The sequence below is a fragment of the Stegodyphus dumicola genome, chromosome 3 (genome assembly GCF_044657685.1).
Source record: "Stegodyphus dumicola isolate Sdum_Otavi_A_Nest chromosome 3, ASM4465768v1".
NCBI lineage: Eukaryota > Metazoa > Arthropoda > Arachnida > Araneae > Eresidae > Stegodyphus > Stegodyphus dumicola.
This window is the reverse complement of record NC_140770.1, coordinates 277948159-277964796: the sequence shown is the minus strand read 5'-3', so window position 1 is coordinate 277964796 and position 16638 is coordinate 277948159. Positions and strand designations below refer to the sequence as shown.

At 32.9% G+C, this 16638-nt stretch overlaps 1 protein-coding gene across 4 annotated transcripts in view; it reads right to left on the bottom strand.

The window, feature by feature from the left end:
- The window catches only part of LOC118191108 (ubiquitin carboxyl-terminal hydrolase 25-like), a 159402-nt gene that overhangs the window by 124971 nt on the left and 17793 nt on the right, over positions 1 to 16638 (bottom strand). For all 4 annotated transcript variants that reach the window (XM_085814212.1, XM_085814214.1, XM_085814215.1 and 1 more), the window contains exon 2: positions 12784 to 12874. In XM_085814212.1, coding sequence (XP_085670338.1) covers positions 12784 to 12825 — 42 coding nt within the window. In that variant the 5' untranslated portion in view covers positions 12826 to 12874. The remainder of the gene's footprint in view (positions 1 to 12783; positions 12875 to 16638) is intronic.

The following is a 16638-nucleotide window of genomic DNA, read 5'->3' as shown; positions in this document are numbered from 1 at the left end:
TATTTAGACCTTGCAGAAGCTGCTGATGATCTCATTTCTTTATTAATTTCGATATTAAGAACAACTCCAGAAAATTTTATGTAATCAAATACTGTGCGTTGAAAAATGTATGATGAGTCACTTAAATTTTCGATTTCATTTGCTTTATTTACAGAGAAGCCTCTTTCCACAGAGGCCTGTCCATGTGACAAGATAAGAATCATTTTCACTATTTTCCATACTTTTGAATAGTGAAAATCATGAAAATAAGAAGTGAGAAATGTGTCAAGAATGTGTCAGAATTTCATCCCAATCATCTTGTAAAACATGTTTATTCTGCATTAATACCTTTAGAACTATTTTCATTTTGTTCTGGGCTTTTTCTGGACTTTTAACTATCAATCGCGGATCTATACAAGATGCATTCGATTGCGGCATTTATCATTCATTAACTGCTCAGCAATGAATCCCAAATAAACTTTACTTTTATCATTATAACAATTTGGATCATTAAAATTAAATTTATAAAGATTTTCTGCTTTAGCTATTTTTGAATATTCTAGTTTCAAAATTTTAAAGTGCTGAAGGCAATCATTTACAAGTTTTAAGATATCTTCAGCAAAAAAGGGAATAAGTGGTTTATCACTTTGATAATATTCAAGGAAAGGCAATAATATTTTCGACAGAGAGAGATAAAAATTTAATTTTATAAGAAATGTTTTATCTTTAGTTGCCTCCAAGATATTTGAGAAGGATTTCAATGAATTTTTTTTAAACTTTCCCATTTCAACTTCTTTAATGTACAGTAGCAAGTCATCCCATATTTCAATGGCTCTTTCAACTGCTGGGACATTTTGCAACCATCGGTAAAAGCAAAACTTCACAGGTAGCTTTTTTAAGCCAGATATACTTAAAAAATCTTCACATCTTGCAGGAGAATCTTTAAAAATCCAATATAAGGAGGATAAGAATGATGGAATGTCCCAGCCAGTGGATGACATCCTATGCTTGAAAGCATTGTTAAGAATGTGTAAACCACATGTCCCTAATGTCAAGCATTGAATGTTATATTCCTTTGTCTAGTCCTGTTGCAATAAATGATAAAATTTCCAGTTTACTGCAGGACCATCCATCGATATTTATAAGAGTTTTGACAAGTCTAGTTTTTCAACACATTCATAAAATTTGGATAAAATAATTTCACTTTTTGCATGCCCTATAAATGCAGAAGTAAGGTACTGAGTTCTGACCTTATTTTCGTGATGCCAGTACCTCACATAAATATCTAGTTGCTTCATTTGATTTGTCAGATTAAGAGTCTCATCAAATAGTAATGTAAAAAACTCGGCATTTTTACAATGCTTTAGTAACAAAGTTTTAAAATAAGGGCCAAGACCAAAATAACAGATATAAGCACATTTCTTTTCACCACATGAAAACCATTTTGCAATGGAACTATCCGGGAACATTTTAGTGAATAACGGCCCAATATCATCGCACAATTTAAAAGAATAGTGGCTTTTGACGCACTTAAAAGCCCACAATATTTCTGCATCTGTAACTTCAGATTTGAAAAGAAAAGAATTTATTTTATTATTTTCTACACTTATTGATGTTGAATTAGCAGTTACATCTTTTCCTGAAGTAGATGGTTCTTCTAACTTGACAAAATTCATGATACTGTTAGAAGAAACTCTGCAGTTGAGAAGGGAAAGATGTTTTGCAGCTAAAAGGGGCATTACATGCAAGGCATTAGTAAAATTAAGTATTGCATATATATGTATATAATGTATCTATCTATCTATATATATATATATAATAAGAAATGTATACTGAAAATATATATACATATATACATACAGTACATATATATATATACAGTACAAATTCCAAGATCCGGACATCCAATATCTGGAATGATCTAAAATCCGGACCTCAAAGCCACCACCAACCAATTTTTTAGGGCTGTTTTGGAGGGAAGGGGTATGCTTTACACATGCACATTAGATTTTTTTCCTCATCATAAAAAAACATGTCGGAAATCCCGATTCTTAATCTCAGATTGGCGCTAAATAAAATATCTCATTATTGAAGAAATAATTATTTTAGCATAAATTTGTGTGATTAGTAACTTGACTCCATAGCTGCGTATCTGCTTGGCATAATCTCAAACCAAAACATTTGTTAATTTTACACCAACTAATATTTTATATCCTTGATGCCGAAATCGCGAATCATTATTTATTGTATTTTGCTTTCATCACCGCATGTTTATCAACGGATGACAACTTGAGTGATGACTCATGCAGAGACGCCGAATAACAGAGTATTATCCGATTAAAGATTTAAGTTTAATGCGCTAAAATGTTAACAAGGGGAGATTTAACAGAAATTTCTTTCCTTATGCTGAAAATAGATTTTGTTAATGATACTCATAGGACAAACGATTATATTTAGTGCTATTTGAATTAAAAATAACTGATTTGTTATTCACATAAAGCCAGAACCAGCGCCAGAGCTTGCATGGCCGCATCAGGCGGCAGAATTTAGAGAAGTTAAACAGAAGTTTTTCATTGCGATGACAATGCCCCAATCATAAATCAATTAACGGAGGGCGAAATCTGTAGTATGGTTCTAAATCCAGAAAATACAGCTATCGATAGTGAAGAAAGTAACAGAGAGATTACTGAAAGAGAAAAAATTTTGATTGACAAGTTATTTGGAATTCTCGACACAGCAATTACAGGATTTGAACAATGGAACTTAATAACTCAACAAGAAATTATATGTCAATAGTATTAGTCTAAAGTATCAGCAGAGAAAACAAGTCAAACAACTCACATTGAAAGAAATGTTTAATAAAGTAAACATATAAATATTAAGCTCTTTTCTTTTGTAAATTTTGATACCATTTAAATCATAAATGCTTCATTATTTCATAAATCATGATTTCATATTTTCAATTTTATACTTTCTATGTGCCATCTTAGCAGATTTAAAATGATCTAATATCTGGAAAAATCTCAAATGTGGGATCGCCGAAGTCCCGACCTCAGACTTTGTACTGTATAAATATATATATATATACATATATACGGAATGTTTATTTTCAGTTAAGCTTCTACCCAATAACATTTTAATAATTCATGAAAGTTAATTTTGCGTCTAGTTAATTCAGGAAAATTAGTTTCAATTAGTTGTTTTCAGCTTTAAAAAATAATGCATTACTATCAAGAGCACAGGATTAAACCAAATACTTAATTGTCTATTGAAGCTTCAAAACGTATTTCCGAACTTCACTTTTTCTCGGCTAACGTTACCGAATTTACCCTTGGCGACCTAAAATCGAAATGGAGCCAACAGATTTCCCGCGAAATTGATAACAGACCCTCTGCAGAAATAAACTCATAATCCCGATATCCCATACATATAGTATGTGAAAAAGAGAATAAACTCCGTAGAAGGTGATAAAAAATTAAATTATGGCTTAATTGAAACAAACACAGAAATTAAGCTAAGCAAAACCGTGTAAAAACAAATTGAAATGATAAAACGAAACTTAATTTTCATGTGAATTTTCAGCGCTGACTCTCCCATTACAGAAATTTCAATTTGTTTCAAACAAAGACCACATTTAGCTTTATAAGGATTGTCATCCATCAATATCCAGTCTTTGCAGTCAGCTTGATGAAGCCACAGTTTATTGAAAATGCACTTTCCAGGCATCTCGTTCCTATTGGCGTCGGAAGGGTTGTGGCCTTCCAGGTTGGGATTGCTCTAATTTTGGCAAATATTTTCAGAATCCCCCCCCCTTTTTTTTTCTCGAGCACCTTCATCATCACTTTCGCCTCTTAAAGAACTTCCGGCTTCACGCTTTCGTCACAATCTGCCTAAATTTATGGATAACACCTGTTTCAAAAGATTGGGTGAATAGCCAATCAGACACCGATACTTTCGTTCGGGTAGCTAATTGTTTTTTTTTTTTTTTTTTTTTTTTTTTTTATCGTTTGCAACGCAAATCCACCAACGGATTGGTTGAGAGCCGTGCAATTTTAATTCCATATTCATGAGAAATCGCAATTCACACACAGAATGGCAATCATTAGAAATGATAAGAAATGTCAAATGAGCAAAATTAAGTACCGTTTATTCATTTTGGCCAAAATCAAGGACTTTTAAGGACCATACGAACCCTGATTAAAGGCACCTGACGTGGAAACATGTTTCAATTGCCATGGATTTTTAAAATTATATTTACATTATAAAATTACAAATATTATGAAAGAACTCATAACATTTAACATGGCACAATGCTTCAATTACCATCTGAGTTCTTTCAGCCATCCTCTGCTTCAGGCGATCCAGCATCCTTCCTCCAAACTTTCCGAGGGGAGATGAAGACGCTGTCTCCGACTCCTACATGATGCCACATTAAATACACCTCATTCGTACACGCTGCAATGAGCACTTGCACAAAAGGGTTTGTGCGAAATGATGTGGTAAAAACCACTGCTCACTTCTCCTTATGACGCACCCTTCAAAGTCTGTGCACGTAACAGTAAATATTTCACTGTTCTCATGCACGACAAGGAAACTGTTCTGGGAATAGATCGACTAAAGCCTGCATTCTTCGAAGCTTCAAATACTCCGGTTCCTATAACCAGTGATCCTCCTGATTCCCCGGATCCACCCATTTCTCCAAATACGTCTCCTTCAATCGACCTTACACTCCCAACCAATGCTCAGTGCTCCACCAGTCGTCACACGATCGGGAAGATGTGTGCACTTCAACACCAGATATTTGTGAACTGATTTTTTTCATCGTACCTTTGGTACTCAGGGGGAATACTATGCAGAACTCTTTATTAATATTATTCTTTATTATTATTTGTCCGCTGACCCAAGAGAGGGAACTACCAGCTTTCTCCCTCTTGTCCAGTAAGGGAAAATTCGGACCAGTCCCTCACTCTGTTCCTGGCTGCCGTCGGTGAAGCACGAGCTCACCTATCTTCCACTTTGTGATAGCTGTACAGTACAAAGTCCGTAATCTGAACGTCCATTATCCGGAATGATCTATAATCCGGACCTCAAAATCTGGATCATTTTAAGCAACTTACATTGAAAGAAATGTTTAATAAAGTAAACAAATAAATATTAAGCTTTTTTTGTAAATTTTGATACCCTTTAGATCATAATTGCTCTTTATTTCATAAATTACGGTTTCATATTTTTTATTGTATAATTTCTGCATGCCATCTTACCAGATTTAAATTGATGATCAATATTCCGAAAAAAAAACCTAATCCAGAATTGAAGTCCCGACGAGACCGGATTACAAACTTTGTACTATATTACGACTTTCATGCATTTTTGCTAATGTGGACTTACTACCTGTAAAAATGTTTATGTTCTGTGACCTGCATCTGGCGTTATTTTGTTATCAGTAAACATGTGTTGAAACATATATCCTATCTAGCACTTAATAAAAATGGTAATATCACCAAGTTATCATCATTTTATCTGCAGCAACAACACAAGCCACCTGTTACAACTCGAACGCGAAATGAGCGAAAGTTTCTCTTCTGCCAGTGGCAACGAGGAGTCGAAAAACGAACTTAGAAGAGAGCAGTCGCTCACTCGGTTTGTCTTGATAAAATTTGATACGGAGGGGGGATAATCCCCATCTTTTGATTTGAAATTAATCTCAAATTATGTATATATTGTAATATAAAAGATGTGTGTAAATAAAAGTTAAGACTTAATTGAAGTAGTGATTTGAATCGGATATACAAATTGAAAGCTCTCCCAAATAGAACTATGGATTATAGAAATAACATATTTTAGTGGTGCCTTCACCAAGGGACTTTTGGGTTAGAATTTCGAAGATGAGCAGATGGATTACCTGTAAACAGGTAAGCAATTCCTTTTTCTTTGAAAATTTGAAAAAAAAAAACGAGTTTCAATATTGTGATTAGTCAATTCTAAACATGGAAGCTTTAGATAAACTGAAGCAGAAACGTATGAATGAATGCAGTAACGTTACGAAATTAATTACAAAAATTGACAAATTGAGTCTTTGTTATCAGAAAATATCGAAAACACAAACATTGAGGAATTGAAGGAGATGAATGAAACTATTTTCGAAAGAGAAAACACATTGAAAATGTTGAATTCACAAATCGAAACTCAGTTAAAAGATGCTAAAGAATTTGAATAAGATATTTCTGCAAGTGATAAATACAATGAACAAATTATGTCTGCAAAGTTTAGAATTAAAATAAGATTAAATAAATGTAATGAAAATTTGTCTGTGAAAAAGGCATCAGATGCAAATTCTTTGAACACTTCTGTTTCTGAAATAAATGTATCGTGATCGGCTATGAAATTGCCAAAGTTAAATATTCAAAAATTCTCAGGAGATGCAGGAAAATAGTTAGAATTTTTTAACAGTTTTTAAGCTGCGATTGATCAGAAAAAAGCGTTAAGCAAGCTTGAAAAATTCGTATACTTGAAATCATTACTGATGGGGCAAGCATATAATGTCATTGAAGGATTTCAGTTAACCGAACAAAATTACGATTCGTGCTTAGAACTTTTTAAAAAACACTTTGGAAAACCAGAGAAGATTATAAAATCACATATGAAGAATCTTTTGGACATAGAACCAGTTAAAAATTCTTCTAACTTAAATGCACTAAGAAGATAACATGACGCTTGTGAAATAAACATTCGAAGCTTAAGTAATTTAGGAGTAACTTCACGTTCGTACGGACACTTGTTAAATCCGATATTATTGAAATTATTGCCTCAAGATTTGATTCTTGAATATCACCGAAAGCATGATCCAAAAGACGAATCTGATGTTACAGGTTTAATTGCTTTTTTGAAAAACGAAATTGAATGCCGCGAACAAACATACGCAGTTAACAAACCTGAACCGAAATTCGTTCCATTGAACGGAAAGAATAAACACTTCGACAAGCACAAAATTAATTATAAATACACAAAGAATAAGTTTAAATTTAACCTCTCGTCATCGGCAGAATTATTAACTCCTGTAAAAGAAGAAAACTGTATTTTTTGCAAAAATAACACACATAATAGTGAAAAGTGCAATATGAGTGTAAATGAAAAACGAAAATGTAGCGAGATTACAAGGTCGATGTTATGTTTGTCTGGCTCAAGGTCATCGATTTTCCGATAGTTCTGAGAAAAACTCTTGTGTATACTGCCACAAAAAACATAATGCAACCCTATGTTACAAAAATGAGAAAAAACCCGAAGCATCGCAATCAAAAGGTGTAGAAAATTCAGCGTGCAATCACATTAGCATCGATAGGAATAAAATATTTTTACAGACGGCGACAGTAGAACTTAAAAGTAGGTCACGCAATAAATTAGTCCGTTGTTTATTTGACAGCGCTAGTCAACGCTGGTATATTCAGAAACATCTGTCTAAACAACTGGGATTAAAAGTCGTGGGAAGGGAAGAAATAATGATTCATACTTTCGGATCTCAAGTGCCTACCAAACAGAACTATGCGCGAGTAGAAGTAAAAATAAAAATAAATTTCGATAACCAGGAATTAATTATTCAGGTTTTAGAGACTGATGAAATATCGAGTGCTGAGCTAGACTATCCTACGGAAAATATTCGGGAGTTTAAGAGATAGGGGAATAATTTTAGCGGATGTTGATCACGAATCTTTAGATAACAACAGCGTATCTTTACTCATTGGAGCTGATAATTATAGGAAATTAGTAAAAGACAAAGTTGAATGTTTGAACTCAACATTAGTTACAATAGAAACCAAAATGGTTTGGATTTTAATGGAAAAATTATCTGATCATATCAACGATAAGGAAAATGTGACTAATGCCGTCGCAGTGACTTCTTTATTAATTTACACATCGAAGATTGAAAATTTGTGAAAATTAGATTTATTGAGTATTCGAGACCCTGTTGAAACAAAATGCAGAAAGGAAATGGAAATTGCCACATTGAATCATTTTAACAAAACTGTTACCTTTAAAGAGGGAAGATATGAGGTTCAGTTGCCTTGGGTAATAGAAAAGGACTGTTTAAGTCAAAATTTCGATATTGCTAGACAGCGTTTAAAAAGTATGACACACCGGTTGATACAAAAGGGCAAATTCGAGGATTACAAAAATGTTTTCACAGATTGGTTAAATGAAGGAATTATAGAAGTCCCTGAACACGAAATGAATAATCAGTGTCACTATTTACACATAAATGGGTATTCAAAGAAACTTCGACCCTGAAATTGCGACCGGTTTTTGATGCTTCCTGTAAAGACAAAAATTTTCGCTCACTTAATGATTGCCTAGAAAAGGGTTCAAATTTGCTGGAACAAATTATTCCTATAATTTTAAGATTTCGCAAGAACAGAATAAGAGTTACTTCAGACATAAAAAAGGCTTTTTTGCAAATGTCAGTGAATAAGAGGGATCGAGATTTCTTACGATTTTTATGGTAGAAAGACAAGGAGAAACTTAAGAGTTTTTAGACATAAACACGTTTTTGGATTGAATTGCAGTCCCTTTTTATTGGCTGCTGTATTAAACCATCACATTGATCTAAATTCGTCTAAATATCCTGAAACAGCAGAAAATTTAAAAGAATCATTCTACGTAGATAATTCCAACACATCTCTTCCTGATGAAGAGACACGCGATTCATTGAGGAATCAAAACAGATATTAGATTCTGCGTCATTCGATCTAAAAGGGTGAGAGCACACTTCTCTTTTGAAATCTGAACACAGTATAAAACCTACTTCTGTATTGGGAATTTTGTGGGATAAGGAAGATGATAGCCTTTTCTATGAGGTGAAGACTGCTACTGACAAACCAGTAAATCTTACTAGGAGAAATATATTGCCTGTGGTACATCGCATTTGCGACCCCATGGGTTTTCTCTGCCCGATAACACTAACACCTAAACTACTCATACAAAAGACATGGTTCTTAAAAATTGGTTGAGATACAAATATACCCGAACACTTAGGAAAAGAGTTCTATTCGTGGATTGATGATTTGTCACTTTTATCCAGTATTAGAATTCCAAGGGCTTTAGATATAAATGGAAATGAAAATCTTAGTCTTCATATGTTCTGTGATGCAAGCAAACAAGCCTATGGATGTGTGATTTATTTAAGAAAAGAAACAAGTGAAAATGTATCAGTGTATTTTCTTCTAGCTAAAAGTAGAGCGAGTCCATTAAGAAAAATAACCATAAATCATCTAGATCCTGCTGTATAGAAGTCAGACTCGCAGTTCTTGCTTTACAAACACTCAAATTAGACAATGTTCCAAGGAACTATTGGACAGATTCTACTACTGCTCTTTCTTGGATCCAAAGAGATGACCATTGGGCGACATTTGTCGCAAATAGAGAGTAAAAGAGATACGAAAATTGTCATCGGAATCTGAATGGCGTCACATTTCAGGAAATTCGAATCCAGCAGATATACCATCATGAGGGTGTTCGATTAAGAGTTTTGTGAAATCTCGCTGGTGGCAAGGGCCAGAATGGCTTATGAAGAAAGGTGAAGAGTGGCCAACTAGTGAAGTGATTACTAAAGAAGAAGAAATTATGAAAGAAAAGCGAAAGTACATTATTTCGACTATGGCTAATATCACCGCTGAAAAATGGTACCTGATTTACTTTTCAAGTTACTTTAAAATTGTGAGAATGATTTCTTGGATTCTAAGATTCATAAATAATTGTAGACATGGAGGAAGAAATTATGGCAAAATCCTGAGTGTTGAAGAATTGGACATTGCTGAGAAGAAATTAGTGAAGATCGTTCAACAAGAAGCATTCTCTGATGAAGAACAGTTGAAGGGACATTTTACTTTCAGATGCAGAAGGGATTATAAGATTGAAAACTAAGATTTTGAGAAGACATGATGATGAAAACTTTCGGTGCCCCATTGTACTTCCAGCCAAACATGAATTAGTAGAAAGAATGATACAAGACTACCATTTACAACTTTTACATGCTGGTACTCAAGTTCTTTTGACCAATATTCGTCAAAAATTTTGGATAATAAAAGGAAGAAAAACAGTACAAGGAGTCATATCGAAGTGCGTTCTGTGCAAGAGACACTCGGTGAAAGCTCTTGATACAGTGCCTTGTCCTCTCCCAGAAGATCGAGTCAGAGATGCTTATGCATTTGAGGTGACAGGTGTTGATGTAGCAGGACCACTTGATTTAAAAGAAAATAGAAAAGCTTGGATCTTGCTTTTTACCTGTGGAGTTTATCGTGCGGTTCATTCAGAATTAATTGAAAGCTTGTTGACAAATGGATTTTTTCTCGGATTTAGAAGATTCATAGCACGAAGAGGACAGCCTAAAGTAGTATACAGCAATAATGGCACAAACTTTTTAGGGGCAAGGAATTTGCTCCGATCTGTTGACTGGAACCAAATTATCAGAAGTTCTTCGATAATGAAAATTCAGTGGAAGTTAAATCCCCCAACCGCAGCATGGTGGGGCCGCTGGTGGGAGAGACTGGTTCAGATGATCAAGAAATTATTGAGAAGAGTCCTGGGAAAAGCATTACTTTCATATGAAGAAATATTAACTATCCTACATGATGCAGAAGCAAATATTAACTCCAGACCATTAACATATGATTCAGAAGATTCCACCGATTTATGTGCACTCACTACATCTATGTTTATTCAGGATGTGCGGATCTGGATAGTTTGCATAAAATTAACTTATCGAAAAGATGGCGATACCACCAAAAGTTACGTGTGGAATTTCGTAAAAGATTTAGAGATGAATATCTTGGTCTGTTAGTACATCGACCAAAGACTGTACCTTCGCGAACCATCAAGAAAGGTGATTTAGTGTTTGTAGAGGACGATAAAAGGAAAAGAATAGACTGGCCTATGAGTCGTGTGATCGAAACATACCCAGGAAAAGACATCATCAGAGTGGTGAAAGTAAAACCATCTAGTGGTGAACTGTTAAGACCAGTTCAAAGAGTATTTCCAATGGAGATAGACAATAAAGAATCTTCTTCGAGCTTAAAACTACTGAATCATCCACATCTCCGAGAAATACTGGTAAAAGGAATGATTTAGTAATTGATACCAAAGACAATGAACTTGAAAATTCTGATAAAAACATTCATGGCAGAAAAATTGTGAAACCAAAGAACTTTAATTAGTTTAATTTTGTTTTCAGTACCACTATTATTTGTTTTCTTTATTCCTTTCTTTGAATTTAAATTTGTATGCAATTTGATTTTCCAGTTTAGAGAATTAATCTCTTTACTAGTATTTTTCAGAAAAGAATTTTTTGCCTGTTGTTTAAAGAATGTAAGTTTGCAGAATATTATGTAAGTTAAAAATATTCAAGATATTTGTTACGCCTAGATAAAATTGTTAATTTTGGTAAGATTTAAATTACTCATCTTATATTCATATTTCAATTTTCATTTCACAACTGTTTTGATTTTTTCATACTTTGTCAAAAATCAAAAGGTGGGAGAAATGTTACAACTCGAACGCAAAATGAGCAAAAGTTTCTCTTCTGCCAGTGGCAACGAGGAGTCGAAAAACGAACTTGGAAGAGAGCGGTCGCTCACTCGGTTTGTCTTGATAGAATTTGATATGGAGGGGGGATAATCCCCATCTTTTGATTTGAAATTAATCTTGAATTATGTATATATTGTAATATAAAAGATGTGTAAATAAAAGTCATCAAGACTTAATTGAAGTAGTGATTTGAATCGAATATACAAATTGAAAGCTCTCCCAAATAGAACTTATAGAAATAACACCACCAAAAATGGCATTCATAAATGATGGCCATATACAATACAAAGTCCGTAATCCGGACTCGTCGGGACTTTGGCGATTCCAGATCAGGGGTTTTTCCATATTATAGATTATCAATTTAAATCTGGTAAGATGGCATGCAATCAAATTTTACACACACACACACACACACACACACAAAAAAAAAGAGCTTAATATTTATTTGTTTACTTTATTAAACATTTCTCTCAACGCACGCATGCATAATGTGCACATAATGTATGCATATTCTTTACGCACATGCGTAAAACATACAAAAAAAAAGTTTGTGGCTTTGAGGTCCGGATTATAGATCATTCCGGATAATGGACGTCCGGATTAGAGACTTTGTACTGTCTTTAATGTTTGGCAATGCTACTTTTACTTCATTGTAAAATTTAAAATTTTTTATTAACTCTACGATTTGAAAGCAAGAAGTGGCAACACTTCTCAAAATAAAGCAGATTTTTATCTCCAGCATGTAAGACTGTTGCTACTTAGAAAAATGAGGGCAAAAATTAGCGTTTTCAGAGTTTTTAATTAATATCTATGATTTTAGGCCCCCCTCCTTTTTTTTAAAAAAAAAGTGGACGTTGACGTTTTCCAGGACTCAGAAAAGAATTGTAGAAAGTTTGGTGATGACAGTTATAGTAGTGACCGAGTTAATCACAAACACACAGACAGTTTTCTTTATAGATTGTTTCATTTTTGGAGTCTGTCAACCGTTCTGGAAATGCACGATGCATATCACCCAAAACGGGTTCGTAGGTCATATGTTATTCTGACGCTGACTTATTCTGTACAGATACTGAATGAATTGCCGTTTATGGCAGTCAGTTTCATTCTCGAACATGCTTTATAACATTTGGCAACAAATCGTGCATGCCTGACCTGAGCCAAAGAATTTACTCTGGTCAAGACCACTACACAACACAAGTACTGAAATTTGTAAATGAAAACAAATTATACCTGATTGGTGTAACGCTCCAAAGGCGACTGCTCCACAGTCATCTTGATGCCATTAATGCTACTTTCATATGAACTATGATGAATTGTGCATCTGTAAAATAAATAACCATATTTTCAAGAAAGCTTAAACAAAACTAAGAAACAGTAGTTTCATAATGCTATTTGTGTCTAAAGAAGCTATCCAGTGATGCGCGCGACTACGCGGGACAATTGCTTAAAATTTGCTTTAAAAAGAACTGCTGTCTGTCCTATGTTTTGTAAAATTTATCTATGAAATTGAATCTAATGTAGAAATGTAAATTTACTAGTAAATATTTTATTATACCTATTATCATAGCTGCCAACTTTGAAATATTAAAAAAAACCTGAAAATTTTCACACAGAAAACGGAAACTTCTGAATAGTTTTCTGCTACCCGGCAATACCATTTTAAGAGTTCGAAATTGATTTAAATCAACTTTTTAATTCATGATTCAGGTAACTGAACTATTTATAATGATTTTTTATGATTAATTGTAAAAGATTTTTTTAAATAATTTATTTTATACTAGTATAATTATTACTATTAAAAAATCTTTTACAAAACAGTGTGTACTTCTAGACATTGTTTTGTAAAAGATAGGGGGTCTCCAAATATTTATGGCACCAATAAAGCCATTATTAAATTTGGCAATCAATACATTAAATGCTTTAAAATGAAGAAATTTAGAGTTTAACATGAATCAGATACTTTATTTTTTTATAATTCCGATTGTAAATATTTTCTGTACTGATAACAATAAGAATACAGTCAAAAGTTGTTAATTCGGACACCCATAATTCGGAATGATCTATAATCCGGACCTCAAAGCTAAACACTTTCTGCGCAGGGGCCGCGTTGACACATGCACATAGGCGTTTACGCGTGCGTGTAAGACCTCTTACGACTGAGCATCTGTGTGTGCGCAAGCGCAGAATACGTTTTCGCGTGTGCGTTTAATGTATAACGGACGGTATAAGCTAAAATTATCTAATTATCTATTTCAGTTAATGTTGATGATTGCGTTGTTCCTTAATTTTCGAATACTATAAAAGTAAACTTGAACTTTTGATTATGTCGAATAGAGTTTCCGATTCTGGAGCTCCCAAAGGATCGTATAAAACGAAAGTATGTTTCGATGTCCATCAAACAAAAAGTGGAATTGCTGCAAAAAATGGATAATGACATGAAGAATGTGACAGAGAAGTTAGTTAAAACGAAAAAATTTCGATTGACAAGTTAGTCGGTATTCTCGGCACAGCAATTAACGGGACTTGAACAGCGGAACTTTGTAACTGAACAAAAAATTATGTCTGTTTATAGAATTAAAGAGAAAGTATTATCACATAAAACGAAGCAACTTAAACAACTTACATTGAAAGAAATGTTTAATAAAATAAACAAATAAATATTAAGCTTTTTTTTGTAAATTTTGATACCCTTTAGATCATAATTGTTCTTTATTTCATAAATTACGGTTTCATATTTTTAATTTTAGAATTTCTGCATGCCATCTTACACGATTTAAACTGATGATCTATAATCCGGAAAAATCGATAATCCGGAATCGCCGAAGTCCCGACGAGTCCGGATTAACGACTTTTGACTGTATTAGGTAAATAAGAAAATTCTATCAACCATCTTTTGCCAAAAGCAGGCAATACTGTTTCTGTCAGTAATGGGAAAACTTAATTTTGGAAACACTTGGTTCGGATAATCTTTGTCTTTACACAAAAGTTTCATCAGCTTTGGTTTTCTTTTTTTTTTTTTTTTTTTCTCAGTTTCAAATCTTTCCTCCTCACATTAATAAATAAATGAATAAAATTTCAGATGTGCCCATTACAGAACATAATGCAGTAGTATTTTAAACAATATGGAATCCTACAATCAACCAAAACGTGCATTAAAGGGTATGATATGACACTTTACTTGAAAATATACAAACAATGGTACTGCAGGCTCTTGAAAAGAGAGTAAAAGTTTGCAACGGTAAGTGGGTTTAGGTTTTAAGTATTTAATTTTTAAATACACTAATATTCATCAGTAGTTGGAGCCAAGAATTAGACTATTAAATGGGAAAAAGAACAATTAGATTTAAGTGACAAGCTAGTTATCAATTGGAAAAATTGCTTAAGAGAAGTTTGCATGTACAACTTTTTATCAAGACCAAAGAAAAAAATCAAGTGGGGGGGATACTCAGATAGCCGGCACTTGGCGAGGTTCCTGAAATCGCGTTCGGCAACTTGGGCAATAGGCGCCAAACAGTGAGAAGAGTGTTTAGGTTGCTAGCCCAGATGTTAACTAAGATAGGGAAAAGGAAAAGGATATTTTCTTTCTATATGGTTGATACTTTGCATGTGGTGTCGTGACTTTGCAGATAAATCTTTGTGCTGATGATCTCATGAATTTGTCAGTAGATGTTTTGAATTCACTGTTTAATTATTTTCTAAATAAATTAATTGCACTTGTAATTAGAATAAAATCATTTTATTTTTATACAAGAAAATTACAAAATATGCTCTTTTTCCATACTTATGGCTCACGTTAGCCCATGTGTATTTACATATAATTAATTTCTAAATAAATAAATTAAAAAATTTTAATTATAGATTTAAATAAATTAATTACACTTCTAATCAGAATAAAATGATTTTATTTTTATAGAATAAAATATGCTTCTTTTCTAACTTATTGCTCGTATTTCCAGATAATTTCTAATTAGAATGGAAACTTTTTTAATTATCTTCTTAATATTTAAATATATGGGAGTCTGGCCATAAGAAACAGGAATGAATATCTAAATAAATTAATTGTACTTCTAATACAAATATATATATATATATATATATTTTAATTTATGGAAGTCATTTGTTTAATCTAACCAAATGCCTTTTTTTCTAATTATGTTCATGTATAAATATGATTAGAATTATTTAGAATATCAAAAGCACTCTTAGGCTATTTGCTTAAGGAGAGGGAAGTCTGTTAGCCGTGCCTTGACCTTGAGACGAACTACCAGTGTGCAATAGTTTTACCCTTCAGCTGCTGAAAGACACCCTGTATCATAAAAGCAGGTTTTTAACCCCTCATAATAAATATATTCAAATATAATTATTAAAAATGCAATCAAATGATAATCAGACCTTTGAAATGCTAATAAGTTAGTATGAAATATTACAAAAACATTATTCTGCTGTTTTTCTACGTTAAGCATATTTCACCAACTTTGTTATATAGAGGATTTTGTGGATTAAAAATTGGGTATGTCAGTAAAATATCTAAACCATCAGCATTTCTTTTTTTTTTCACAAAAAAAAAAAAAAAAAAAAAACGAATAAAAGTTCATTAAATTTGTATCTTTGAATGAGATTTATATTTATATATTTTTTTTATTTCTTATGTTCATGTTTAATAGTAATGCATGTAAAATAAACTGAAACTTTAAATAAGTAAAAAATAGAAATCTTTGAATCACTGTACTTGCAACAATGCATAACTGAAATACATTCGCCGACCACATAAAACTGCTTTGAGGGGCTGCAAGTTTGAAACCACTGTTACAGACAATGTTCGAATTGCACAAAAATAATATTTTAGGATTTAACTTCTCATGGAATAAATACAGACAAATTCAAATAACCTTACTCTATTCTATTTGATTGGTATCTTTCTGAAATTTAAACAATTGCATAATGTTGTGAAAAGCTATAGAAGCGCTTGTTACAAATCCTGTTTCCCTGCAGTTATGCATTTCATGATTACATTTCTTTGGCTACTTAAATGAAAACTATTTTCCCCACTTAAACAAGAAAAATAACCTTATTAATTGAAATTAC